Source organism: Cyprinodon tularosa, unplaced genomic scaffold (assembly GCF_016077235.1).
Source record: "Cyprinodon tularosa strain WSP-4 unplaced genomic scaffold, ASM1607723v1 ctg1082, whole genome shotgun sequence".
In the NCBI taxonomy this organism is placed as follows: Eukaryota; Metazoa; Chordata; class Actinopteri; order Cyprinodontiformes; family Cyprinodontidae; genus Cyprinodon; species Cyprinodon tularosa.
In genome coordinates this window covers 7,895-33,965 of record NW_024037874.1, presented here as the reverse complement: position 1 = coordinate 33,965, position 26,071 = coordinate 7,895, and the positions used below count along the sequence as shown (strand labels likewise).

Genomic DNA, 26,071 nt, shown 5'->3' with positions numbered 1-26,071 from the left:
AACTGGAGTAAATAAATACTTTTTCCCACTACAGCAGTGTTCAAAGAAATGTTGGTATTCAGCAACAGTTGAGCTGAGAATCCTTCTGTTCCCGACCATCTAAAGGTTTTCATAAAGGTTGATCTCAGGTCTTATGCTACCGTTTATCGGTTTAAAGCCGTTTTTAACCAAATTCTTCTATTTTGTTGAAAGTGTCACATTTTCAAGAGGAGTAAACGGAGAACACCACAAGAGGTACACTTTCTTTTTTCACTTACTAGAACCACGTTTCCATCTAGAATCTCACATAAACCATTTTACCACAATCATCATTATAGTAGCAGTTCTCATCAGCATTGTCCATGTTGGATGTTTCCATTCCATCTCATCCTCAGTCATTCAGCTGAAAAATAAGCTAACACTTCCAGCATGGCAGACGGGAGAGTCCATGAGCTTTGATGCATGAATTTCTACACTTTTATCCATTCCTAAAAATAAAACACCATGAAAACAGAACGGAATAAATGTGTTAAACAGAGTAATTAGGTTAAGTCGGCCTATCGGTGCTGTTTCAGACATCCTGCTCAGTTCTAAGACGTATTGATATGGATGTAATCCAACATGTTTTTATCCCCAAACATCAGAGTGACTTTCTATCCATCCATCCATCCATCCATCCATCCATCTTCCTCCGCTTATCCGGGGTCGGGTCGCGGGGGCAGCAGCTTAAGAAGGGAGGCCCAGACTTCCCTCTCCCCAGCCACTTCTTCCAGCTCTTCAGGAGGAACCCCAAGGCGTTCCCAGGCCAGCCGAGAAACATAGTCTCTCCAGCGTGTCCTGGGTCTTCCCCGGGGCCTCCCCCCGGTGGGACGTGCCCGGAACACCTCACCAGGGAGGCGTCCAGGAGGCATCCTAAACAGATGCCCAAGCCACCTCAACTGGCTCCTCTCGACGTGGAGGAGCAGCGGCTCTACTCCGAGTCCCTCCCGGATGACCGAGCTTCTCACCCTATCTCTAAGGGAGAGCCCAGCCACCCTACGGAGGAAACCCATTTCGGCCGCTTGTATCCGCGATCTCGTTCTTTCGGTCATGACCCAGAGTTCATGACCATAGATGAGGGTAGGAACGTAGATCGACCGGTAAATCGAGAGCTTCGCTTTTTGACTCAGCTCTCTCTTCACCACGACGGACCGGTACAGTGCCCGCTTCACGGCAGACGCTGCACCAATCCGCCTGTCGATCTCCCGCTCCCTTCTTCCCTCATTCGTGAACAAGATCCCAAGATACTTAAACTCCTCCACTTGGGGCAGGACACCCCCCCTGACCCGGAGAAGGCACTCTACCCTTTTCCGGCTCAAGACCATGGCCTCGGATTTGGAGGCACTGATCCCCATCCCGGCCGCTTCACACTCGGCTACGAACCGATCCAGCGAGAGCTGCAGATCACGACTTGATGAAGCCAACAGGACCACATCATCTGCAAAAAGCAGAGACGCAATCCTAAGGCCACCAAAACGGATCCCCTCAACACCTTGGCTGCGCCTAGAAATTCTGTCCATGAAGGTAATGAACAGAATCGGTGACAAAGGGCAGCCCTGGCGGAGTCCAACTCCCACTGGAAACGAGCCCGACTTACTGCCGGCAATGCGGACCAGACTCTGACACCGGTCATACAGGGACCTGACAGCCCGTATCAAAGGGCCCGGCACCCCGTACTCCCGGAGAACCCCCCACAGGGCCCCCCGAGGGACACGGTCGAACGCCTTCTCCAAGTCCACAAAGCACATGTAGACTGGTTGGGCGAACTCCCATGCACCCTCCAGGACCCCGCTGAGGGTGTAGAGCTGGTCCAGCGTTCCACGACCAGGACGGAAACCACACTGCTCTTCCTGAATCCGAGGTTCGACTATCCGACGGACCCTCCTCTCCAGCACCCCCGAATAGACCTTGCCGGGGAGGCTTAAGAGTGTGACTCCCCTGTAATTGGAGCACACCCTCCGGTCCCCCTTTTTGAATAGGGGGACCACCACCCCAGTCTGCCAATCCAGGGGGACTGCCCCCGATGTCCATGCAATGTTGAAGAGTCGTGTCAGCCAACACAACCCCACAACATCCAGGACCTTGAGGAACTCCGGGCGGATCTCATCCACCCCCGGGGCCCTGCCACCGAGGAGCTTTTTAACCACCTCGGCGACCTCGCCCACAGAGATTGGAGAGCCCAGCCCAGAGTCCCCAGGCCCAGCTTCCTCAATGGAAGACATGTTGGTGGGATTTAGGAGGTCTTCGAAGTATTCCGCCCACCGACCCACAACGTCCCGAGTCGAGGTCAGCAGCACCCCATCCCCACTATAAACAGTGTTGGTGCTGCACCGCTTCCCCCCTCCCGAGACGCCTTTCTATCCATAAATATGTAAATTAAATATAAGTATTTATCTAAATACCTTCAGGTATTAACTGATATACCAAATATATTTTCTGATATTTCAGGTATAAAAGTACATATAGAAGGCAAAGTGGACCTTGGAGCTAGTCTTTTAGCTATCAATGCATTCAAGCCTACATTGTACAACCTTTACTAAAAAAAATAACAAATTGTTAACCCTGTTTTTGGGAATATGCTGGTGAAGATTCTCAGTCAATCAGGTCATAGTCATTCCAAAAAAAAAAAAAAGTTAAAAAACAACAAAACATGGAAATTGAAAGGGAACAATACACTATATTGCCAAAAGTATTTGCTCACCTGCCTTGACTCACATATGAGCTTAAGTGACATCCCGTTCCTAATCCATAGGGTTCAATATGACGTCGGTCCACCCTTTGCAGCTAGAACAGCTTCAACTCTTCTGGGAAGGCTGTCCACAAGGTTGAGGAGTGTGTTTATGGGAATTTTTGACCATTCTTCCAGAAGCGCATTTGTGGGGTCGCACACTGATGTTGGACGAGAAGGCCTGGCTCTCAGTCTCCGCTCTAATTCATCCCAAAGGTGTTCTATCGGGTTGAGGTCAGGACTCTGTGCAGGCCAGTCAAGTTCATCCACACCAGACTCTGTCATCCATGTCTTTATGGACCTTGCTTTGTGCACTGGTGCACAGTCATGTTGGAAGAGGAAGGGGCCAGCTCCAAACTGTTCCCACAAAGTTGGGAGCATGGAATTGTCCAAAATGTCTTGGTATGCTGAAGCATTCAGAGTTCCTTTCACTGGAACTAAGGGGCCAAGCCCAGCTCCTGAAAAACAACCCCACACCATAATCCCCCCTCCACCAAACTTTACACTTGGCACAATGCAGTCAGACAAGTACCGTTCTCCTGGCAACCGCCAAACCCAGACCCGTCCATCAGATTGCCAGATGGAGAAGCGCGATTCGTCACTCCAGAGAACGCGTCTCCACTGCTCTAGAGTCCAGTGGCGGCGTGCTTTACACCACCGCATCCGACGCTTTGCATTGCACTTGGTGATGTATGGCTTGGATGCAGCTGCTCGACCATGGAAACCCATTCCATGAAGCTCTCTGCGCACTGTTCTTGAGCTAATCTGAAGGCCACATGAAGTTTGGAGGTCTGTAGTGATTGACTCTGCAGAAAGTTGGCGACCTCTTCGCACTATGCGCGTCAGCATCCGCTGACCCCGCTCCGTCAGTTTACGTGGCCTACCACTTCGTGGCTGAGTTGCTGTCGTTCCCAAACACTTCCATTTTCTTATAATACAGCTGACAGTTGACTGTGGAATATTTAGGAGCGAGGATATTTCACGACTGGATTTGTTGCACAGGTGGCATCCTATCACAGTTCCACGCTGGAATTCACTGAGCTCCTGAGAGCGACCCATTCTTTCACAAATGTTTGTAAAAACAGTCTGCATGCCTAGGTGCTTGAATTTATACACCTGTGGCCATGGAAGTGATTGGAACACCTGATTCCAATAATTTGGATGGGTGAGCAAATACTTTTGGCAATATAGTGTATGTCCGCCCGTTTGGAATGGGGGTTGTTTAGCTTCTTTGTTAGCCTGCAATGCCCCATACCTGTCTATGTCTCTGAACGGGGGGTCGTTAAAGGGAATAGTTGGTCTGGCTGAATAGGCTGATGATAGCGGGAAGGAATCAGCTCAGTCAGCTCGTAGTAGGTATTTGAAGGCTGAAAACTGAGTCCCCCCCCCTCTGTTTAAGGTTGGCTTTTCTTTTTTAACAAAGATGACTTCCTTCACGCCCCCCCCTCTCAAACCACGTCTTCTTTCCAAATGTGAACATTCTGGTCAGAGATCAGAGCATTCCTCACTCTACTGAACCGCATTCACCTCTCTGCTTTTTTGATGGTCAAAGCGTGTTCAGTGTGAACGTAGCATTTGACTTTCTAAATGTTTCATTTAACCTTTGAAACATTATATCTCATATCTTCCTTATGAAATTTCCACCTCTAGTCAAGCACACATACTTCCCACAATTAGGACCAAAATATTGTTGGTAAAAAGACAAAAAGTTAGCTGCAGTTCACCTCAAAATGCAGGAAATAGCATTTCAGATTCTAAATTTCAACATTTTCTGGGGGAAGCTAACCCCGTTGAACCTACGGAAATGCCTAAAGATGTTATACACCAAGGCGTACACCCTATGAAATATCCCTAACTAAATGCCTGCCTGCAGCTACAATTTATTTTGATAGATTTGGTTTCTTTTTTTTTAATTTTTGTTTTGTTTTGAGTCTTTTGTGGATTTTGATTATCTTATTTTCTTTAAAACAAAACTCTTCTAATGCTGATAATTATGGTCATATATTAAGATCGCTGCATGGATCAAAGAAATATAATATTTCTGCTGCAACAGCAGAGCTTGAACTGGAAAACATGAGAATCTGGTTTGATTTTCCATGTCTGTTGGCTTCATAATTCGGCGCTGTGTAATCAGCTGAAATAGTTTTGGATAATCTAATTTATTTTCAACAAATGAGATTAAGAACAAAGGAGATACGGGCCGAAGAGTTTCTATCTATAAAGCCCAGTTAATCCTCGTCAGTGAAGAACAATGGTTAATACAAGAAAATAAATTTTGTAGATGGCATCATGAGGATGGATTTGTGCTTTCAATGAGGTCCAGACAGGGTTTCTCCTCAGAGCTTATTTACCAAAAAGTTCTAGTTTGCAAAAACTGGATCCTGTTTGGAGTAAATGGTGTCAGAAGAGAGACGGAGTTTGAACCTGGTGTTTAAGAGGTGGAACAAAACTAACAGCGTTTACATTCTGAAACTGAATTGGTAAAACTAGCCTCGTGAGACCATCCTGATCTCGCGAGCTTTCAAGGTTTCACTCGCTAATCAATCTGGAGACTCTCTGTTAAAGAAAATTTGGAGCCGTTCACCAAACGAACGTCCAATCAGCGTTGGCTTTGAGGCGGGTTGAGGTGTGACGCAACGAGAAGCGCGACAGTTCAGTCTAAAGAACATGGCGGCTTCAGCCGATGAAACTAGCGTTAGCGTGGCTATCGAGCAAGTTTTATGGGAATTACAGAGTATTTCTTCACTGAAAGAAGAGCAAAACACTGCTCTGGAGGCTTTTCTCAGAGGAAAAGATGTTTTTGCTCTTCTCCCGACTGGTTTCGGCAAGAGTTTGATCTATCAATTGGCTCCTCTTCGTTGTCGCTCTGTTAGTACGTCATATGCTTCGTTGATCTGATTGGTTTATTTGGCCCGTCTATCACCAACATAGGCCAATCAGCTAACCAGTATTTTCGCCCCTTCCCAAAATTACTTCAACGGAAGGTTTCCAGATGGATATGCGGAGCAAATCCATCTGGCGGAGTCAGGTTAGTAAAACTCCCCTTCCTGAAGATAATTGTTTGTATTTCCTGGAGAATATTTTTTCTGTGGAAACTGAGCTTTCCAACAAACTGACTCTACTCACTAGATACTGTACACACTTTATGTCAAAGATGGACTTTGGAAAATCTGCAGTTTGGAAAACCCTTGGGAATTTTTTTTTCATTATGAGGAATTCCACCTTTTTCTGAACATTAACAAATCGTTTATGATTAGAATCTTCTATAAAATTGAAAACAAAGAAAAAAGATGCAATCCCTGTTTTAAAGTTCTTTTTTTCAAAGACATTCCTCTGGTCTGATGAGCCTGATCAGCACGTTCTGCTTTAAATACATAAACCTGACCTTTATAACTCATCTAACAGCAGCCGAGGAGTTCAGATTGAGACGGTTGAGTTCTTATCTAGAATAATACAGGTATTGTTAGGCAGATCCAGGATTTGGATCAACACTTGATATTGTTTCACTGAAGCCTAGAGAAGTTTATCTAAGTCTGACTTAAGGTTTTTCACCCTTATCTAAACAAACAGCCCTGATGTTTATGTGTTACTGCTTGTCTTTGACTCTGAGTAGCCTAAAATCTGTGTCGGGGCGTTTTAGACCTTGTCTGGACCCAGTTGGCCGTCTGAGTGTTAATTCTGCTAGTAGTCGAGACCAATCTTGTTCTGTGGGAAGTTCAGAGCCACATTAAACCACCCAGAGTCAAACACTAGAGGTGATTTAGATGTCTGGTCAGTTTAGTCCAGACATGGGTATTCAAAATGTGTCTGTTTGTTCTGTTTTTGTCCCACTTCAGTCTAATAATAGATGTTGAAAAGACGTTACCAACCCAGTTTTTAACATATTCTCAACTGCCTTTCACTTTCCAACCAAATGTAGACTTAGTTTGGACATAAATGATTTTGTCTTTTGGTCCAGTTCTTTCTCGGTGGGCCGTCTGAGGAGGCTAACCGTAGATCGGAGAGGAAAGCTCTGACGGCAGGGCTGCCTGCAGGTCCTCTGTGGAGGCGTTCCTGTCGCACCCTGCTTAGGAAGAGTTCCCTGGATGTGCTTCAGACAGATTAAAGATTTAACCAAAGTGAATTAAATCATCCTAGTAATGAGCCCAGCCTGAAATAAGACGTGTTTCATCCCTGCATGGGGATCCAGTTGAGTTCAGATGTAGATATTCTGGGAGACTTGGACAGCTTTTCTCTTCAGTCATCTTCTATCACCTGTCCAAATCATTGGATTCATTTACATTTAATTGCTGCCTGTTGGAGGAGAACCTGTAATTGATTCATGGCGACCCGACATGGTGGAGCAGGTTTGACACCTGCAGGCAGGCACACTCACCTCTGAAAGGGCAATAAGAACCTGGAGGATATAAACACCAGAAAATAAACTGCTTCTCCTCTTATTTCTCCTCCTCCTCCTGTCATCTCCCACTTATCTCCTTCTCTTTATGTTCTTCTGTCCTTTTAACCTCCCAGCTCCCTCCTCTCTGCCTGTAATGACGCGTGGTCTCTCCCAGGCGCAGAGGACTGTTTCTTCTGCAGATGAGTTCTTAATGATTTATTGACAAAGGTTTTATTTTTTTAAAGCTGTCCCAGATAATCTTGATGGCAGCCGCTGGCTTTGCTAATCTCAAATGTTTTTTCTCTTTGGCTTCTCCGTGGAGTCTCTTTGGTGCGCCGTGGTTATTTATGTGATCTCGTTGATAGGTCCCGCCTGGCAGGGGAGCAGGAGTTTCTCTCTGGGAACGTCTTGTTTAAGAGCAAACATGTTTGTTAAACTTTTTGATTTTCCAGAGATAATTAACCAGATTGACACCAAGTCTTCAACCAGAATAATCATTCTAATGGCCGGTTATCAATGGAGACTAAACAGAACAGTTCTAGCGTAGAAATAAAATGAAACGCAGCTTAGAAATAATAAATTGACTGGAATAACTCTGTTTAATTAGGAATGTCTTGATCTGCTTTTAAATGAGTTCAAACTGGGGCTGGACCATAATTCATCTCAATATTTTGCATCTATTTATAGACGCAGGGATTAAAGTATTCTGGCCCCAGGCCAGATTTCTGGCTCGTAGCGATTGCCCATGGGTTAAAAAAAAAAAAAAAAAAACTTAAATAAATTGATGGTAAGCCAATGGTAGCAAAGGAGCGCTCTGAAACTAACAGTATTAACCAATCAGAAGAAGAAGGGGGCGTGTCTTGGGAAAGCGTGTACCTCCACCTCTGGTTTCTTGCTCAGGTCGCCAGATTGTGGTTCAGTGCTACACAGAAACCCACCCTGCGCCGTTTACGGCTCCATTCAACAGAGAGACGGGTAAAAAGTCAAAAACTAAATAAATGAAACTTTGTGTTTAGCGAGAAGGACGATGGAGAGAACAGAATGGCATGGAGTGGGAACAATGGAGTTCTTGATCACAGAGGAAGATGTCATGACCGTAGATTAAGGCTTAAAAAAAAATGGTGAGATGGCATTCCATTTAGCAGCTGTTGAAGGAACCAGGCGCTAGCTTCTGCACGCTGGGCTCCAGAAAGCTTATTTATACATCCAGCGGCAAAACGGTGCTATACTGGGCGTGCAGGTGGTTAGTGCACACGACCCATGTCGTGTGCACTAACCACCTCTCTCATCCCCCCTTTCCTCTATTCCTACTGTCAGAAAACACGAGCCACTCAAACAAAGTGGAGTGTGTATGACGTCATCCGCGCGCCGGACTGTAGTAGTGACGGGCAGCCCGGGCCACAGGAGGCTACGCTCTACCCCTTCTATTCATTCTAGCTCATCTGAATCGTTCATCTGGAGAGCGAGATCATCTGTGGTAGCAGCACTAGACATCTTCCAGGCATGAGAGGAAAACTAGCAGCAGTTCAGCGGACAGGATGAATGAACAGTAGCCGGCGCACGCGGATGATGTCATCCACACTCCGGTTTCTTTTTAAAAGATATGAATATAAAAAATCTAACGGCGGATGTCTGGGGGACAGTGATTGGCCTCCATGTTCTGAATGCTGGCGTTCCATAAAGCATAAATGATGAACAGTTTAGTTTGTGCCTTCAAGTCGTTGCCCATAGGAAGACGTTACTGGATATAACCTAACGGAATATCTTCAGAACGGCTCCAAATGACACTAAACTCATATGGGAGAGTAGAACATGATGGAATAACGGAAAATCAAGGAACCAATGGAAAAAAAAAACTGTTCCCCTTTAAGGACTGAAGTCAGACTGGTGGTCCTGCTTGTTCCCAGTGTGATGGGAGCATTGGTTTCTAGTCTGCCTGACCTTTAATGTGCTGCATCTTCTCCGCTCTAGGCCTCGGTTCTGCTCTGAAGCAGATCTTTGGTCCAGCTGGGAAGCACCAGATGACTTGTTTCAGGAGTGAACTTCTATGACCAGTTTTTCTCTGTGAACTCTCTGTTTTCCGTACTTCTATGAAGTGTTAAATATAACCACGCTGTGCAGAGAGGATATCACCACGGTAACCTAGGAAACGGATAACATTTCATCACTTCTTGACAGGCTGCGGTCCCTACTGTAACCCGTAGTTGTTTAACATTTGATGGTTCTGGTTAAACACCTTTCTGTGGATTGACCTCATTGAAATGAACCTCAGAGAGTTTCTGATCTTTGCCTCCTTAAAGTTCGTTGGTCTCTCTCTCCCGTTCTTTGTCTTTATCTTCATTCACATCGTCCCGCAGCTCCTTTGCTTTCCCCACACGTACCCAGGCCCTGATCAGCACCCCCCCTCCATCTTGTTTCCATTTATCTCTGCCCCTTATCAGCATTTATCCCCCTCCACTCCTCCACCCGCTGACGCCTGTTCTGCCTCACGCTCCCAGAGCGCTGTACTTCTCCTCGCTCCCTTCCTCCCTGCTCGCTCCGCCTATCTTTAAAACCATTCAGTGAGTCACTGTTGACTCCACGTGCTCTGATCTTTTTTTTTTTCTCCGCCGCCCCGCCTACTCATCTACCGACCAATGAGCCGGCTGCTTGTGAGTCACTTTTTATTTTATTTGCAATGTGGAATAAAACTCTCTGGGGGGGGGGGGCTTAAACTTCTATAAGTTTCTAATCTAATCGGTTATAACTCTCCTGCCTTTGAGCCTCAGTCTGAATCGACTATTTTAATAAATATGAGCATTGAGAAATAAAAATCTTCATTAGCACCGGCATCAAGCTCCCTCTCGCTTTTTTTGTTATGTTTTACCAGATTAATGATCAGTCAGAATGAAAATCTGTCTGGACATTCCTTTGAAAAACAGATTTTATTAAAATAGTTTTTAAAATGTTTCTAAAAAGACCCGACTTATTCAATTCAGTTTATTTATATAGCGCCAAATTCACAACACATGTCATCTCAAGGCACTTTCCAGTTCACCAGATCATCCAGTCAGATTGATTCAAAGTTTTCTATCTAAGGAAAACCAGCTGATTGCATCGACTCATTGACTCTTCAGCAATCCCTCACACTAAGCATGCTTGTAGCGACAGTGGAGAGGAAAAACTCCCTTGAACAGGAAGAAACCTCCAGCAGAACCAGGCTCAGTGTGAGCGGCCATCTGCTGAGGCCCACTGGGGTTCAAGGAGACAGAAGCAGACATAGAAAAAGAAGCATAGATACAAAAGGCAACTGTCAACCAGCTCCACAGGCGGCCCCGTCCAGGAAACACCCAATCAGCATTTGACTTCCTTCCCTTTGGCAAATAAAGCTGGTCTAACCCCTCGCTGGCAGCTGCGTGACCTCTGACCCCCAGTAGATGCATGTCTCCAGTCACCAGAAATCAGGAGAGTAAACAATGGAGAGCAACATGGAAGGAATCCAGGGCGTAGTCGGTGTGCTTTATTGGTTCTCTCTATTATCTGTCTGAATCCCTCTGACCAGAGCTGCTCCATGTTTATCCAATGTGAACAGAGTTGCTCCTGCTTGTTAGATCAGAAGTGACTGTGTTGAGGTGCGTACGTTGCGTTCAATGGTATCACGTTCCCACAGCATGTCGATCAGAGCTGAGGAGATTTTAACGCGGGTCGCCTGCCGAGTCGTTTGACCCGGGTTGAGGCGTGTCAGTGAGCTGTTCCCACTGCCACTAAAAGCCCGTTGTTCCCGGGTTTAAACAAGCCAGAGGGGAAGGGGTGTTAGTTAGCTGGTTGATTAGCTTTCTGTCAACTGTAAGTGTCACTTAGGGTTAACTTTGAAATACTTTTCATTGTTTTTCTTAATAATAATTTATGTTTCTGTAGATTAGTCATGAGGACCCAGTTTAGATCTCAGATTAATGGATGTATTTAATAATTATTGAACTTTATTCATCCAGCAATGGAGAAATTACCCTCTGCATTTAACCCATCCCCTTGGGGAGCAGTGGGCTGCCACCGTGGGGTGCCCAGGGAGCAGCAAGGGTCTTGTTCAGAGACCCAGAGTGGCAGTGGGGCTCAATCTCAGAACCTCAGGATTCCAAGCTCTATGCCCTGAGCACTTAGCCTGGGTGCCATTCCGAACTTAGTCCCGCCCACAAAGTTTGAGGTCGGGAAGTTCGGTCTGGCTCTGCTTATACGATGATGGACAGATGACCAACAGTAACGTAATCAACCACGTCACCAAAGCGCGCTTGGGTGACAACAACAATGGCTGCCGCTGGAGAGTTGAGGCGTGTAGATTCTGCTATTAGGTCTGTTCTAGAAGATATAGACAGCAAATTAATTTTAAAAGAGGAACAGAGAAACGCCATCAAGGCTCATCTTCTTATTCTAGGCGTGCAACTGCACGCTTTGATTTTTGTTGACAACCACTATGCGTCGCTTAACATACGTCACGCACTCCGTCGCTCTTATTGGTTGTAGGTCTATCCAATTGAGTGCAGAGGCATTTTTTTTCCTGTTCGTTCGAAACACGCCCCATAATCACAGCTCTATGGAGCAGCATCAGACTCATTCTGACTAGAATTGAGTCGGACTACGTCAGGCTACTGACCACTAGGTGCCACTCCCATGTTATTGCGTGCTATAGTTGGAGATTTGGAGGTTTTAGTCGCCCTCTCTTCCTATTTTAGTGGCAGAATTGTAGGTAGAAAATGTATTGTTTGTAATATCTCTACTAGTTATGCATAAATTAAGTTTTCGAGCTGTAGTATGGTAAATGGTGAATGTCCTGTACTTATATAGTGTCTTTATTCAAGTGAGGAGACTTGACCATAGCGCTTTACACTACATTCATTCACCCATTCACTCACACACTGATGAGAATGTGGGTGGTTGTAATAAAACACTATGAGAATTAAGATCTGTGCTGCAGATATCTAAGTGTTACTCATTCACTGGGGAAAGGAGATATTCAGCAGGGATGCCTGCTGAATATCTCACTGGGAAAGTAGTTTACCGCAGTAAACATGAAGCGTTTGACCACAGCAGAGAGTGATTGTTTGGAGACAATTGTTCAGTAATGATATGTCGGCTGCTTGCCATGAAAAGTGTTTATCGGATATTGGTTTTTAAATTGCTGCTCAGGCTTTGACAGAAATGTTAACAATATGCTGCAAGTATCCATTTCTGAATCTCACATCTGAGACCCGATGTCTCTTGAAACCTTGTTTGTTTTTCCCTAAAGGCAGCTTGTCCACCTTTGGACTCAATGGAAGCCAAGTGACACTCAGATAATGTCTCAGTTCACCTCGTTCATGTTTTCAGCTACTCATCCTGGTGAATAAATTAAAACCAGAGCTTATTTTCTCTAATGCGTGTGGTTTCACCAAGGCTGCTCCTCTGTGTGCTTGTTTGTGTTTTATTAAAACCCCCCGCATCTCATTATTAAACACCCTGTTTAAGCTCCTTCTCACAGATGAGTCGCTTCACTCTGTATGCGTGTTAGCAGGAGGAAGTGGAGGCAGAGAACCGAAGGAACACCAAAACCAAACTCACGCCGAAGCGGACCCCACAGAAAGAAGAGGTTAGAAAAACTCCCTGATTGTTCAAACGTTCAGCCAGACGAACCGCTGACCCGTTTGTCTGTTTCTCAGAGCTCCTCCCCGGCGCATCGCCATGACTCCAAGACCACCGTCCGCAGCAGGAAGGACGGGACGCTGCAGAAGATTGGAGACTTCCTGCAGAGCTCCCCAACACTGCTGGGCTCTAAAGGTCAGATCTGTGTGACATTTCAGAGAGATGAAGCAAATAATCTGAGGAAACAGGACCAGAACAAAGGAACAAGCTTTAATTCATAGGTTGTTTTCCATCATAATGAAACTGCAATCAAATCTGTTCCAGTAGCTTTCCCCTGAAATTTGCTCCAGAACCAGTTCTCCACTTGTTCTTAGACAATGTTTGGACAATTTATGATGATGGCAGACATGTAGCCTGATAAACCAGACGAAATCTGAGATTAAATGTCTAATCTAGTCTGGCCCCGATGAATGAGACATCAGAAGATTGTTGATGAGAACAACCTGTTGTTTTTCAAACCATGTCTATTGACCAACGCTCTGACTAATGAGCGCAGCTGACTGTGATGTAGGAAGCGCGACAGGAAGCCGGTGGGGGGGTGGAAACAAACAGCCTGTTGGTAAAACGGCGAATACGTCCTTCTCAAAAATGAACGAGCGTAGAGCCTCTTCCTGCTCACGTTTCAATAAAAAAACCCGAGTCTGATCCTTCCAAACTGATTCCACAGCTGAGTCAAAAACCTCCATCAGAGCCAGCGGTCCTTCACACATGGCTATGCCGAGAGAGGGCTGCTGCAGACGGGCTGACGTTAGCCTCAGAGGTCTGCTTGGTTGCCACAGTTCTCTCAACTTCGGAAATTGTTTATTTTATTACGCATAGTGACGCTTTGAAGTATAATATTCTCGCCTCAAATTATCTTAAAACTACTTTTATTGAACAACAGCAACAGAAAAGAGAACTTTTAGCTTTCAATGGAGCGCTCCATTAAAGCTGCTGCTGCCGCAGTGCATCATGCTACTGTTGTGCTTCTCCAGCGTCGCACGGCTTTGTCGTCACGCCCACAAAGCCCCACCCACTGCACTCAAAACACATCTCTGCGTTGTGATTGGCCCACCAGTTGTAGGCCTGGGGCATCGATCGAGGGTAGACTAAACCCGCTGGTGGGTGGAGCTAGTTTACCAGGCTAGCAGATATGCAGAAAGCTGCTGTGCATTGAAGGGAAACCAGTTCATCATTTCACTTTTAAGGAGTCGCTACAATGACTTGCAGTTGCAACACATCATCACTGGGGGCGCTGTTACGTCCTTAAGGTTACAACATATTTGAAGACACATGGGCAAAACTAAGGGTTCAAAATTATTTATTTAGATTTTTTATTTTTTTTTTTTATTCTCTTGAACTTTATTTTTGTTTCAGCTGTGGGGAAAAAAGAGAGATAATTAAATATCCTCAGCTTCCCATAAAAAAAAACAACCCAAAGTATTACAGAAAGTTGGACCTGATGAGCCGATCACAAAACACAGATCGGTACAGCAGGAGGCTAACCCGATACAGGGACGTCAAAGCGCTGACTAGTACCGGACTATAAGAAAAAATAAAGAATTGAAAACAGGACGACCGGTCCCACCAGGCCAAAATCACAACGGAAACAGCAACCAAACAAAACCTAACAAAGATACAGCATGGCAGGATGGAGACGTCAGCGGCGGCCTACAGCTACTGGAGACGCACACATTTTCAGGACGCATCCTTGATGGTGGAGATGGACAAGCGAGGAGAAGGCCCCCCTGTTTATAGGCCGTCCATCAGCCACAAATTAATGAGCCTAAATTAATTACAAAAAGGAAATATCTAAACCCCAAAATATACTAAACAAAAATAATCATTCAGCTAAAGTCAATATTAAACAATCTAAAAAAAATAATTATGTGCCAAAAGCTCATAATGTGCGCTATGAAACAAACCTGTCCAATCTGAACAGGAAGCAGATAAAGATAGGAAAACGTTGAAATGCTGTGACTGCTGTGTTTACACGGACTCACCATGAGGATTAAAAGTTTCCACATTACATCTTTAAAGGTCGTGTCAGACCTGACCTGTGGTTTGCTGGACCGTCATTGTAAGGAAGCTGCAGGGAGGTTTGTTCTCCTTGCTTTTTTGGTCCTCCTCAGATGTTAGATTAACTTTGGCCCCTCCTCAGAGCTCCAACAATTTCCAGAGTTTTAAACTGGACCTCAGAAAATGCTGACTGGATCCTGAGCTGCATTAAAACCACCTTTAAAAACAAAGTGGTTCCTCTAGCCCGATAAGGCTTGGTGCTAAGCTATCACCAGTTCAGCACCGGATGACATAAATCTGAGTATCATCTGCATAAAGGGAGAGCAGGAAAACGCTTTAAACCAAAACAACCATCAATGCTTATCAGTGTTTGCTTTTACAGTCTATCTGCCTTATTTCTTCCTTTTGGTTTAAATGTTTATCAGTTTCTTATTTTTCTTAAGCTACTGCTTCATGCTAAGTTAATAGTTTCAAATGTTTCTGCAGCCAAGAAGATGATGAGCCTGGTCAGCGGTCGCCTAGATGCAGATTCAGCAGCTTCCTCTTCCTCCCACAGTCTGAGGGCAAAGAGGAGCAGAAAGAAACTCTACAGGCCAGAAATCTCCTGCCCCATGGAAATGCCCCCCCATCCAGTAAGTGCCCCTCCCATGCAGCCTTAAAGCAGAGCATGGGCCAAGTTCAAGTGTGAAACGATTTAGATCAGAACGAGTCTCTGTCAGGGTTTGTTTTTTTGCACATTTCATTTTTCAAAGAGTTGAAGTGTTTTATCCCTGTCATGTTCAGCATTATGGCAACAGAACTGGAGTCTGAGTGCCGTGCTCCGTCCAACGCCTTCGCTTTGCCAGGGGAGGCCTGGCAGGAGGAAAAACCTCCCTTGATCATCCAATACTGCTTTATTGTTTAAGATTTATTTTTATTACAGAAGATTAGTAATGTCAAACATAGGGAAGAGGATTAGGGCCACTGGAAAAAAAAAAGGTTAACTGATTTTTTTATTTTATTTCAGTTTATTATGGGAAAAAAGTCAGAATTCTGACTTTAATCTCAGAATTCTGATTTATGGATCTAATCCCTGTAGAGATCAGGCAGGTAGAGTCATAACCATGAGAGGAAAGCTTCTGCAGGAACTCTGCAGCTCAGAGTTTGTGTCTGTGAGATGCAGCAGCAGGGAGCTCTGCTTCCTGTAGCCTGACTGGACCTGAATGAGTCCATTTAAACCAGAACCTCCCTCCACTCCTCACCATGAGCTGTCTGTGCTTTCAGATGATCAACCAGGAGAGGGACGACAGCGAGAGCGACGATCAGATCATCAAACGGCGCCTGCGCTCCAGAGTGGCTAAATGCTAACGCTGATCCGCTGCGTTTCTGTAATACTGTTTCAATGAAGCTGCTTATGATTATTTAGCACATTTTCTTTCTTTAATCACTTTAAAAGCTGAACATTAGATCCTCAGTGGGAGAATCTCCATAAATAAGATCAACACTAAAAACCTCCTGCTGGACGTTTGGTTTCAGTCTTAGATGCTAATGATTTTATTCCACCAAGTATTTACGTTTATTTTTCTTTACTTTGGATCAAAAAGCTCCGCCTTCATGAAGCACTAGCACTCATTCTGCTTATATATGAGGTGCAATCATTATGATTATTTAACCTTTCCTTCCTAGAGAGCTGCTATAAAGTTCCACTTTTTCCAGAACTATTAGTTCTAACATAGTTTGATCTTTGTGGACCAACATCATCGTTTGCTTCGCAGACCCCTGAGGTTCTGACTTATGTTCTGAGAAACGTTTCATTCCTTTTTTCACCACAGTCCTCTAGAGCAGGTGGAGCTGCGGTTTCATCCCCGTCAGAACTCTATTGGACCTTCCTGTAGAGCTTCCCTCAGATCACGAGAAAACATTTTGGTTCTAAACCGGGTCAGAACCAAGGAGTTCTGAGCTACAGGTTTCTGTGCCGTCAGGAGGTCGGCCCGGTTTCATCCAGAACCTTTTATTGGTCTGAGCCGAGCCAGCTGCACTCCATGACCCAGCTTTAAGCCGACGCCCACAGCTGGGTCTGCTGCTATCAGAACACGTTTCACCATCAGTGTAAGCTGCTGGTTGCTCTACAAAATAAAAGCTGAATATTTCTGAAATAAAAGTTTGTTTGTTTTTTACTTCCTTGACTTGATCTGTTTGGACCTCCTCGACCATGACTCCTGCTCGGTTGGGAATATTTCCGATGGTTCTGACTGGATTACAGCTTTATTTCCTGCTAACTATAAACTCAGAAAAACATGACGCTCCTTCGTGACCTTTGACCCGCTTCTTAAAATAACTGGACCTGTAAGCTGTGAAAGTTCTGTCCCGGTCGGATCCAAAGCTGCTCCTCCATTGAGCAGCTTCTGTGTTTTTATTGAGGAATCGTACATGAAAATTGAAACATCAACAATACTTTTTTATGTTTTTTTGTTTATGTGAACAAAAAACATAAATAAAATTCAAAACTAAACGAAAGTGACATAAATAAACCAGAACGTTCTCACCCCCCCCTATTGCTGAAGCTGTTGCCAGGTTCTGTTGAATGGCTTTAAGTTATTTGCTAATGAGAACCGTATTCGTTCCAGATCAGAGAGCCGGACCAGTTCCTCCAGCCATCATTTAACCAGTGGAACCTCTGGTTTATTCCAGAACATCAACTCCAGCTTTTTCCCTGTGATAAAGGCATAAGATAATAGTTGTCGTTGAGAAAACTGAACGGAAACTCCGAGCACAATCAAAAATGGGTCTAGTAAGAATGAAGAAGAGGGGCTTCTTCAGTATGGCATTTGTCACACAGTGGGGATGTATTAGCGAAAATGCACCTTGCAGTAATGAAGCCTGTGCATGATTTTAAATTGAATCAGACAGTGTCTAGAGTTGGCAGAACACTTGTGAATATTTTCTGGTGCAGCCTTCCAGAGTTAGTCACTTATCTCCATTCCTAATTCCTGCTCCCAGCCTGTTCTGAGGCCTGCATGGACGGCCAGGATCTGGATAAAAACAGATTATAAATCTGGGAGATTAGATGTCCTTCCTCACCACCCAGCTTAAAGAGTTCGTCAGATTCGTTAGGTAATATATTCTCTAGAGTGCGCATGTGTTTTTGACGCATTCAGCAGCTTTTGAACCATTTAGAAGGTTTATCTGTGGGAAGCCAAACGGCGGGTCAGAGGTGGGACAGCGGAGGGACCTGATCGAGATAAAGGCTCCATGTTTGGAGAAGGAATTCAGTCTAACCTCCTAACGGCTTCTCTTAGCCAGATAGAGGAAGTTCTAACTGGATGTTAATGAGAATTCAAACACCTTCGCATCAGTTCCTCTGATGGTAACCTTTAAGGTAGAGCCCATTGTTCTATAATGCTCCTCATCTTCCTGATTAATGGAGCAAAAATCTAAGGATCTCCATTTGTCTCCAACTTCTGGAAACCCCCCCCCCCCAATTGAATTTGGACTGCAGAGATTTAATGACAATATAAGGATGCTGGTGAAGATAAAAAGCAAATCAATCCTCTGGACTTTGTTTCCTCGTCTGAAGACGTTTCTCTTCCATCCAGGAAGCTTTTTCATTCCAAATGTCAGAAATAGCGTTTAGTTCCAGGTTTTATCCAGCAGCCCAACAAAGCCTGGTTTTAGTTTAGAAAACATGCAAATAGAAACGGATGAACGGGTCCCCCCCTTTGGAATGGGGGTCGTTTGGCTTCTTTGTTAGCCTGCAATGCCCCATACCTGTCTATGTCTCTGAAATGAGGTCGTTAGGTGGAATAGTTGTCCTGGCTGAAAAGCAGGGTCTCCTGTTCCCCTGTAAAGGGGTTGGAGCTGCGATGATGGTGGGAGGGGATAAACTCAACTGCTGGAAAGTTTCCCTGCAAACCAAAGCAGAGGAAAGATTAAAGGCTGCTTCTCAGCTTGGTTTTGGCCCCCGCCCCCCCGGTGACGATGCTTTACAGTAAAAACCTTTCCTCCAGCAGGTGGACTCCGCCGTCCCTGTAATTCAGAAAAAAGGTGGAGTCAGAGTAAAAAAAAATATGCAAGCCCAGGAGAAGGAGGGGGTCACTCCAGTGGCTGGAGGTTGGAGGGTATTGCTGGGAGTTGCAGGAAAGTGAGCTGCCATTCAGCTGGCGTTTGACTGGGAAAAGCCATTTTTAACGGCGGCTGTAGATGCCGTCTGTCTTATCAGGAGTAAATATTCAGTCAGAAATCAGAGGAAAACTTTGATTATTTCTGTGCATCTGATCTCCAGAGAACCTGTGGCTCTGAAACTAAAACTAAACGACTGCATGCAAAATGTTTTACTGTGATTTCTTAAAAAAAATAACTTCTATAATTAAAGAACTTGTTTTTGGTTCAGTTTTCTCCTCCTAGTTAAAAAAGAAAACCTTTTCTAGAAGCAGGAGAAACCCAGGGAGTCCAGGAATGATCTGCAGTTCAACAAGTTGAAAGAAAAACTCACCTGTCAGCATCTGTAGAGCGAAATCTGCAGCACTCAGCATCTCTCCAGCAGTTAGATTTAAAGTTCTGTTAATTATCCTCAGTGGTCAATGAGTTCAAGCTGCCGTCTGAAGGCATCATTAGGATAAATATCACAGTGAAAGGAGCAGAGGATGAATGGAGAACAGACGACTACAACAGCGTGATGACGGAGAGCAAAGAACAAATGTGATGAAGATGAGGGAGAGAAAGGATGGCGGCGAAGGTGAGAATTCAGATCAGGCCTCATCCATCTGCAACTGAAGCTTTCTGCTCAGGAAGTGAGAACAGCGAAGAGGAAGGAAGAGCACCGATGCGTTCTGTGAATGATGGAGAGGCTGCCATGATTTTAGCAATCACTTCCCACCCAGCTGGGCTCCTTTGTGCTGTCTGAACAGCTCTGCCTTCTCCTTCACAATCTGCACATGAATGTGAGCACGCAGCATCCATTATTAATTCCCTTCAGTCTAAAAGCTGATGTCCACGAACCAGCGAGTCGCGACAGCAGAGTCATATTTATCCACATGCATCATTTTCAGCAACTGAATGGTTTATAGTTCAGGTCGTTTCGCCTCCAAATCGCTGCAGCTCTTATAGAAACCAATGTTGATGAATAGATGCTGGTTAATCCTGGTTCCACTACTTTCAGTTAAGACTTTTGTGAGAGAGAGAAAATATCTCTGCACACAAATAAAGCACAACATTTCTGGAACAACAGCGTAGATACTTCGGTCTATGCTGTTGTATTATAGCTGCTACCTGTTAAATCATCAGTTTTCTGCAGACCTTTGATGGAACCAGTGTTTATCTGAATCTTAGTCTGAATAAAGCCAGCCTCTGCTGGCCTGTTAGAAACTGATCCAATCTACCTATTATTTGCTCTAATCACTGATATCACACAGTAAAACTTAGCTCCTCTACTCTGCACTGGAAAAAATTTGAACTGTAGATAACTCCGTTTTTAAAAAAAAACAAGTACCTTTGTTCTTGGATAGAGGCGGTAAAAGAGACATTTTGCCAATGGAACGAGATAATTTACACTTAAAATAAGAAAACTCAATGGCATTGTCTTATTTCAAGTGCATATTATCTAATTAACGTATTTTAAAAGTAAAATACTCCAATGTTCCATTGGCGTCATCATCATCTCCTTTACCTACTCAGATTAAGGGTAGATACACTTGATTTAAGACATTTTTCACTTATTTCTAGATCGTTTTTCCAGTGTGACTGAACTCTCCTCTGCATCTACACTGGAAAAACAATCTAGAAATAAGTAAAATTTCCTTAAATTAAGTGTATTTATTCTTAATTTGAGTAGGTGAATGAGATGATTTGCCGATGGAATGAGTATTTTGACACTTAAAATAAGATAATTAGATTAAAATGCACTTGAAATAAGACAAAGCAATTGTATTCTCTTATTTTAAGTGTAAATTGTCTTGTTCCATTAGTAAAGTTTCTCTTTTACCTCCTCAATTCAAGAACAAATGCACTTATTTTAAGAAAGAATGACTTATCTAGATTTATATTTTTTCCAGTGTAGGGCCTTAGTGATCTTGGGGGGGGGGGTTTGTAACACGCTGCACAAAAAAAGAAAGAAAACAGGTCACACACTACATCAGTGCGGCTGGGCAAAGCAAAAACTCCTCATCTGGAGCAAATAAGCTTAAAACCTCAGTGTCCCTCAGAAACCTTTCATCAGGAGAGCAGGACGTGACCCCCCCGGGATGGAAACCGGCTTCATTCAGCTGCAGCAACTGGACAGAACTGAAAGTAATCCACCGGGAGCCTCAGTGTGAGCTGGGGGAATAATGCAGCAGTCAGAACTCATCTGTTCCTCACTTCTTCCAGTTCAGGACCAAAATAAGCATTATTTTCCCATTACAGCTCATGTCCTCGCTCACTTTTATGCTTTCATTTCAATTTCCTCACCGCTGGAGAACAAACACATGCAGCCATTAGTGGGAGCTGATCCAGACATTTAGGGTCAAGCTTGATTTCATCTCGACCTTTCGGGGAAAACAGAAAGCTGCTGAACTTGTGGGCTTTGTTTAGAGAAGCTCTGACGGCAGAAAAGGCCTCGTTGTGTAATTAGCAGCCTCTCAGTCTGAGGTAGGAATAAACAGTTTGCTTTCCAATCAGAAAAGAACACGCCGCCCATGCAGCCCGCGCTGAGAGAGGTACTCCACCGTCGCATTACAATCCAATTATTTCTGACATTTTTCAGCAAACTGTCCACGGTTGTTGTTTTTTCTGAGCTGTCACTCAGCCGAGCCTGGATGAAATAACGGAGAGCTGTCTCAGCTGGAACAGACTGAGCGATGCACCTGGATCATGGAGAAAATACAGACAGATTTCCAGCCTTATCATCATCCTACATGAAACGTCTTGTCAGACCGAGAAACATCCCAAACTGTTCAGCTCTGCAGGAGCTTCATCCTGACAAGGCAGAAGCTGACCGCTTCCTCTCTGCTGTCAGACCTTTCTGAAATGAAGCCACCATAACTACATGGTTTATCGATCGAATACCAGAGCGGCTGCATGTGGTTTGCTAATGAAGTGGAGCTTTTAGAGCTGCTGGGCTGCAGAGACGTGTTTGATCGGTTTATTGATGAGGAATCAGCAGGACGAACATTCTCATTAACTCCAACAACTACTGCTTTGAAATCTGAGGGTATGAAAGATCAAGCATTTAAAGCATGCTCTTTCTAAATATGACAAAAAGTTACAGTAGCAGCCATTCAAAATGGCCCTTCCCTGTCAAACGCCATCCAAATGACAGCCCACTCCTCTGCAATTCCCAGCAAAATCCCCTCCAACTTCCAGCCGCTGGACTTCTCCTGGGCGTGCATATCTTTTTACTCTGACTCCACCCTCTCACTGAATTACAGGGTCTGGCCAGGAGATGATGCTTCTCTTTAGATCTTAATGTCCATAAATCATGACAGAATGTTTTAGTACAAAGATTGATGTTTAAAAATAAATTGGGACCAGCCAAGAGCCCATCAAGGAAAGCGGGAAAATTTTGATTGGCTACTACTGTAGGTAGGATGAAAAAGTCTGATGCATTGATTGGCAGCAACGTCAACAACATCAATGCTTTGCCAAGAAGCTCTTGTCCAATCAGAGGAGAGGATGTTTGTTTAGGAGCAACCCAGGAACCGCCGAGGCTCTGCAGGTGAGCCCACCTCTGCTTCATGTTGGTGTTTAAACATGCATCACTTGTTATAAAATGCTTTAAAATCTGAATCTTTTTTCTCAGATTTTTTTATAAAACCCTTAAAATGTTCTTGGTATGGTCATCTTTCCATACAGAATAGGGCAGAAACTCATCAACTGCTCCATTTATCCCCCAGTTTCTATTGGAAGACCATAGATCCATGTCTGATACGCCAGAAGACATCAGGTTAGGAGGTGGGTGGGGGGGGTAAAACCTGAGGTCACGTTCAGGTCGCCGTTACCTGCAGAACACGGCGACCGCAGGATTCAGACTCTGGCCTTTTGGGCACACTGGAAAAACGATCTAGATATAAGTAAAGATGTCTTAAATTAAGTGTATTTAACCTTAATTTGAGTAGGTAAACGAAATAATTTGCCAATGGAATGAGTATTTTTACTCTTAAAATAAGATAATTAGATAAAATGCACTAGAAATAAGACAATGCAATTGTGTTTTTTTATTTTATGAAAAAATGACTTATCTAGATTTCCATTTTTTCCACAGCGAGGCGGCAGAACTGTTACAGCAAATGCAACGTTAGTACAGCCACGTTTGGCTGCTTTTCTCCCAAAAAAGCCATTTAATGAAAATAGCCTGTAGGGGGAGATAATATCTGCCTGCAGGTTTGTTGTCTGTTTGACTCAACTTGTTGGACACGTTAACTTTATGTTCGCGAATGTGTCCATCCGTTCGTCCATCCATCTGTCCGTCCGTCCATCCATTGTCCTCTTATCTGTGGTCAGGTTGCGGGGGTAGCAGCTTCAGTAGGGGGGCCCAGACGTCCCTCTCCTCAGCCCAAGGTGTTCCCAGGTAAGCAGAGAAACACAGTCCCTCCAGCATGTCTTGGGTGTCCACCAGGGCCTCCTCCTTGTGTTCCTGGAACGCCTCACCAAGCGAAGTCCAGGAGGCATCCTAGCCAGATGCCTGTGTGTGAATAAAAACTGACCAAAATATAATAGAATAGAAAAGGTGCTTCCTAGTGATTTGAAATGTAACCTGCTACATCAGCCTCCTCACAAGCTGTGTCAAACATCTTCATTACAAATATGTGCTGTTGATTTTCTGCTAATTTTGAAAATGCACATTTTTGCAGTAGAGATATTTCCATTAAATGCAACTAAAATTGTACGAGAAAACATTTGTTCAGGCAATAACTCGCGATAACATCATGGCAAAGGATGTAATCCCATGAGCTTTATCACTACCATTGTTAATAACTACAGATACTCATGCTGAGTTGGAAATGAGCGGCTGGGTCTCCGAAGGTCAGATTCCTCATAGCGCGGCGCCAAGTTCTGTTCGGATTGGAAGACTCCTCGTTATGCAGCCATCAATTGCAGGTTTCTATTCGCCCGTTTTGCAGGACAGGTCCGGTGTATCCTACGTAGCCTTGGGTATCCCATGATTCATTGGGAATTTTAAATCTCCATTTTGAAAGGCGTGTGTTAAAACACCACAGTGTTTTGGTCATTAATAGATGAACATGATCAGGTGTCAGATGGGCCTTGTACCGGACCCACCGGGCTCTAGGGGCTAACTAGGAAACCTGGAAGTTACTACAGGTTTAACCCGAGACACATAAGAAGTAGGATGGATTTTTATGGAGCAGGTGGATCACATGAACGGCATTGGGAAAGTTGGCGGAGTTAGACAGGTGAGTGAAGTGAGTAAACAGGCCAGCCATCAGCGCCAAGATCAGGATAATTTAGTTTATGTTCATGGGTGCACGCCCGCCGACAGGGGGGGACAAACAGGTCAATTGTTCCAGGACAGAGGGGGGGCAAAATGTAACACTGACCATTGAAAATACAAGCTGAAGTGATTTTTCAGATAATATTTGTAATAAAAATCTTTAACATTAGAGTAACTAAACATATATATATATATATACATGGATTATATGAAATGTTTTCTTTGAATAAGGGGCCATTAGAACTCCCCCCCACCCCAGCATAAAATGGTTTGACCAGGACAATGGCGGGCTGCAACTTTTAAAGTTTGTTTCGCTTCAAACTAAGAATGTCAGGTTTTCAGAAGTCCATCACGCAGAAAAAAAAATAGAAAAAGGGAAGATGACGCCAAAGGCTGGAGGGATTTTATGATTAAATGGTAAAAATAAACTTAGGATGAGTCTGGAACAGGTCCAGAAACAGAAATTTAGAAGAATGATGCCAAGTCTAACCACATCTATGCCTTGTTTGAAATTGGAGGACAAAAAACTGTAAACAGCAAACTACTGAATAAATGAATAGTCAAAGGAGAATGAAGTTGGCTTTTTTTGGTAAGCGGGTCGTACCCCCCCCTTCACCCATAAACAGCTGGACATACTACAGGCACCGGATGGATTCATGGGGATAACTCTTTCCTAACTATCAGAAATGTTTGTTTAGCTGCACTAACGCTGCAGGAGTCAGAGCTCATACCTAAAGTTTCCCTCCTGCTCTTAATAAATGATTATTCCCATTCAGATGAGTCACTGCAGGCATTTATCCAGAGAAAACGCAGCTGGCAGCTTTAATTACATCCTGTCTGACGACTGCATTTTGCTGTCTGTCAGCGGTTATCAGCCTGCGCCGCACTAAATGGACTCCTCGTGAGGGTCTGTCAGCTTCTAATTGGTTTGAGCTGTAGGTAGCTCAATTCACCAAACCTGGATCTGCTTTGGCTCCTAGAGGCTGCAGACAAAGACAAAGCTTCTGTCCTTTCCTATTTTCATTCTGCTCGTTCGTTCTCTTCCCTTTGGCTGAATGGATTCGCTGTGACATCGTCCGAGGCGTCAGGAAGTGGAGGCGTCGCTACGTCCTGCATCTTTTTCTGCTCCACCTGAAATCAGAAGCAGCAGCTGGAGGTCGGACGCTGGGGTCAGCTGAGGTCTGGATGATTAGGATGAAAAGAATTAGAAATGTTTGAAGAGACTCTCAGTGGGTTGTGTTCGTAGATCCATGGAGAGACACTGGAGAGATGATTTGTTTCCCTGCACAGACTGGAGCTTTAGGGACAGAAGTGGAAGAAATGATCACACACAAATGTCTAATAACTTAAATCACAGGTAGAAGAGACACCTTCCCTTGGTGCATACGGGTCAAGCTGCATAAAAAAAAAAAAAAAAAAAAGTAAATGTTTTAGCGGCACCAGTGCAGGGGCGCCGTATGGGGGCGAAAGGTTAAGCAGATTCTAAGGGCCCTTGACTGAGGGGGGGCCCAAAAAGTAGAAAAGATTGGTTCTTCTATATTTTTCAAATATAAAAATAAAATCCAGCAGTTGTCAGGGTTTGGTTGAAGGTTTGAGGACCCAAATCCAGAGGTGAGAAGGCAGAGGTGAGTTCTTGAAGATTTAATTGAACAACCGAGGAAGAAAATCCAAAAACCAGACAATTTCCTGGGAAAAACTCACGTGGGGAGCCAGGAAAAGACGAGGACCCAGCCCCGAGGAACGGCACAGGGAGAGTATATATGGGAGACTGAACAAAGACGGGACTAATGAGCTGACTGGGAGCAGGTGTGAACAGAGGATTCTAGAAGGGAGGTAGGGAAAGGAGACCAACACCAGAGGGCAGCAGAGGGCAATAAAGAAACACCTAAAAACA

At 44.4% G+C, this 26,071-nt stretch overlaps 1 protein-coding gene across 6 annotated transcripts in view; it reads left to right on the top strand.

Annotated features, from left to right (window-relative positions):
• LOC119787692 (kinesin-like protein KIF20B) overlaps nt 1-16,453 on the top strand; it is a 60,818-nt gene extending 44,365 nt beyond the window's left edge. For 3 of the 6 annotated variants that reach the window (XM_038291748.1, XM_038291724.1, XM_038291706.1), the window contains 5 exons: nt 193-234; nt 12,646-12,723; nt 12,794-12,911; nt 15,261-15,406; nt 16,038-16,453. In XM_038291748.1, coding sequence (XP_038147676.1) covers nt 193-234; nt 12,646-12,723; nt 12,794-12,911; nt 15,261-15,406; nt 16,038-16,121 — 468 coding nt within the window. In that variant the 3' untranslated portion in view covers nt 16,122-16,453. The remainder of the gene's footprint in view (nt 1-192; nt 235-12,645; nt 12,724-12,793; nt 12,912-15,260; nt 15,407-16,037) is intronic. The other 3 variants (XM_038291715.1, XM_038291740.1, XM_038291732.1) reach the window with 3 other exon arrangements.
• Nucleotides 16,454-26,071: the final 9,618 nt, after the last annotated feature.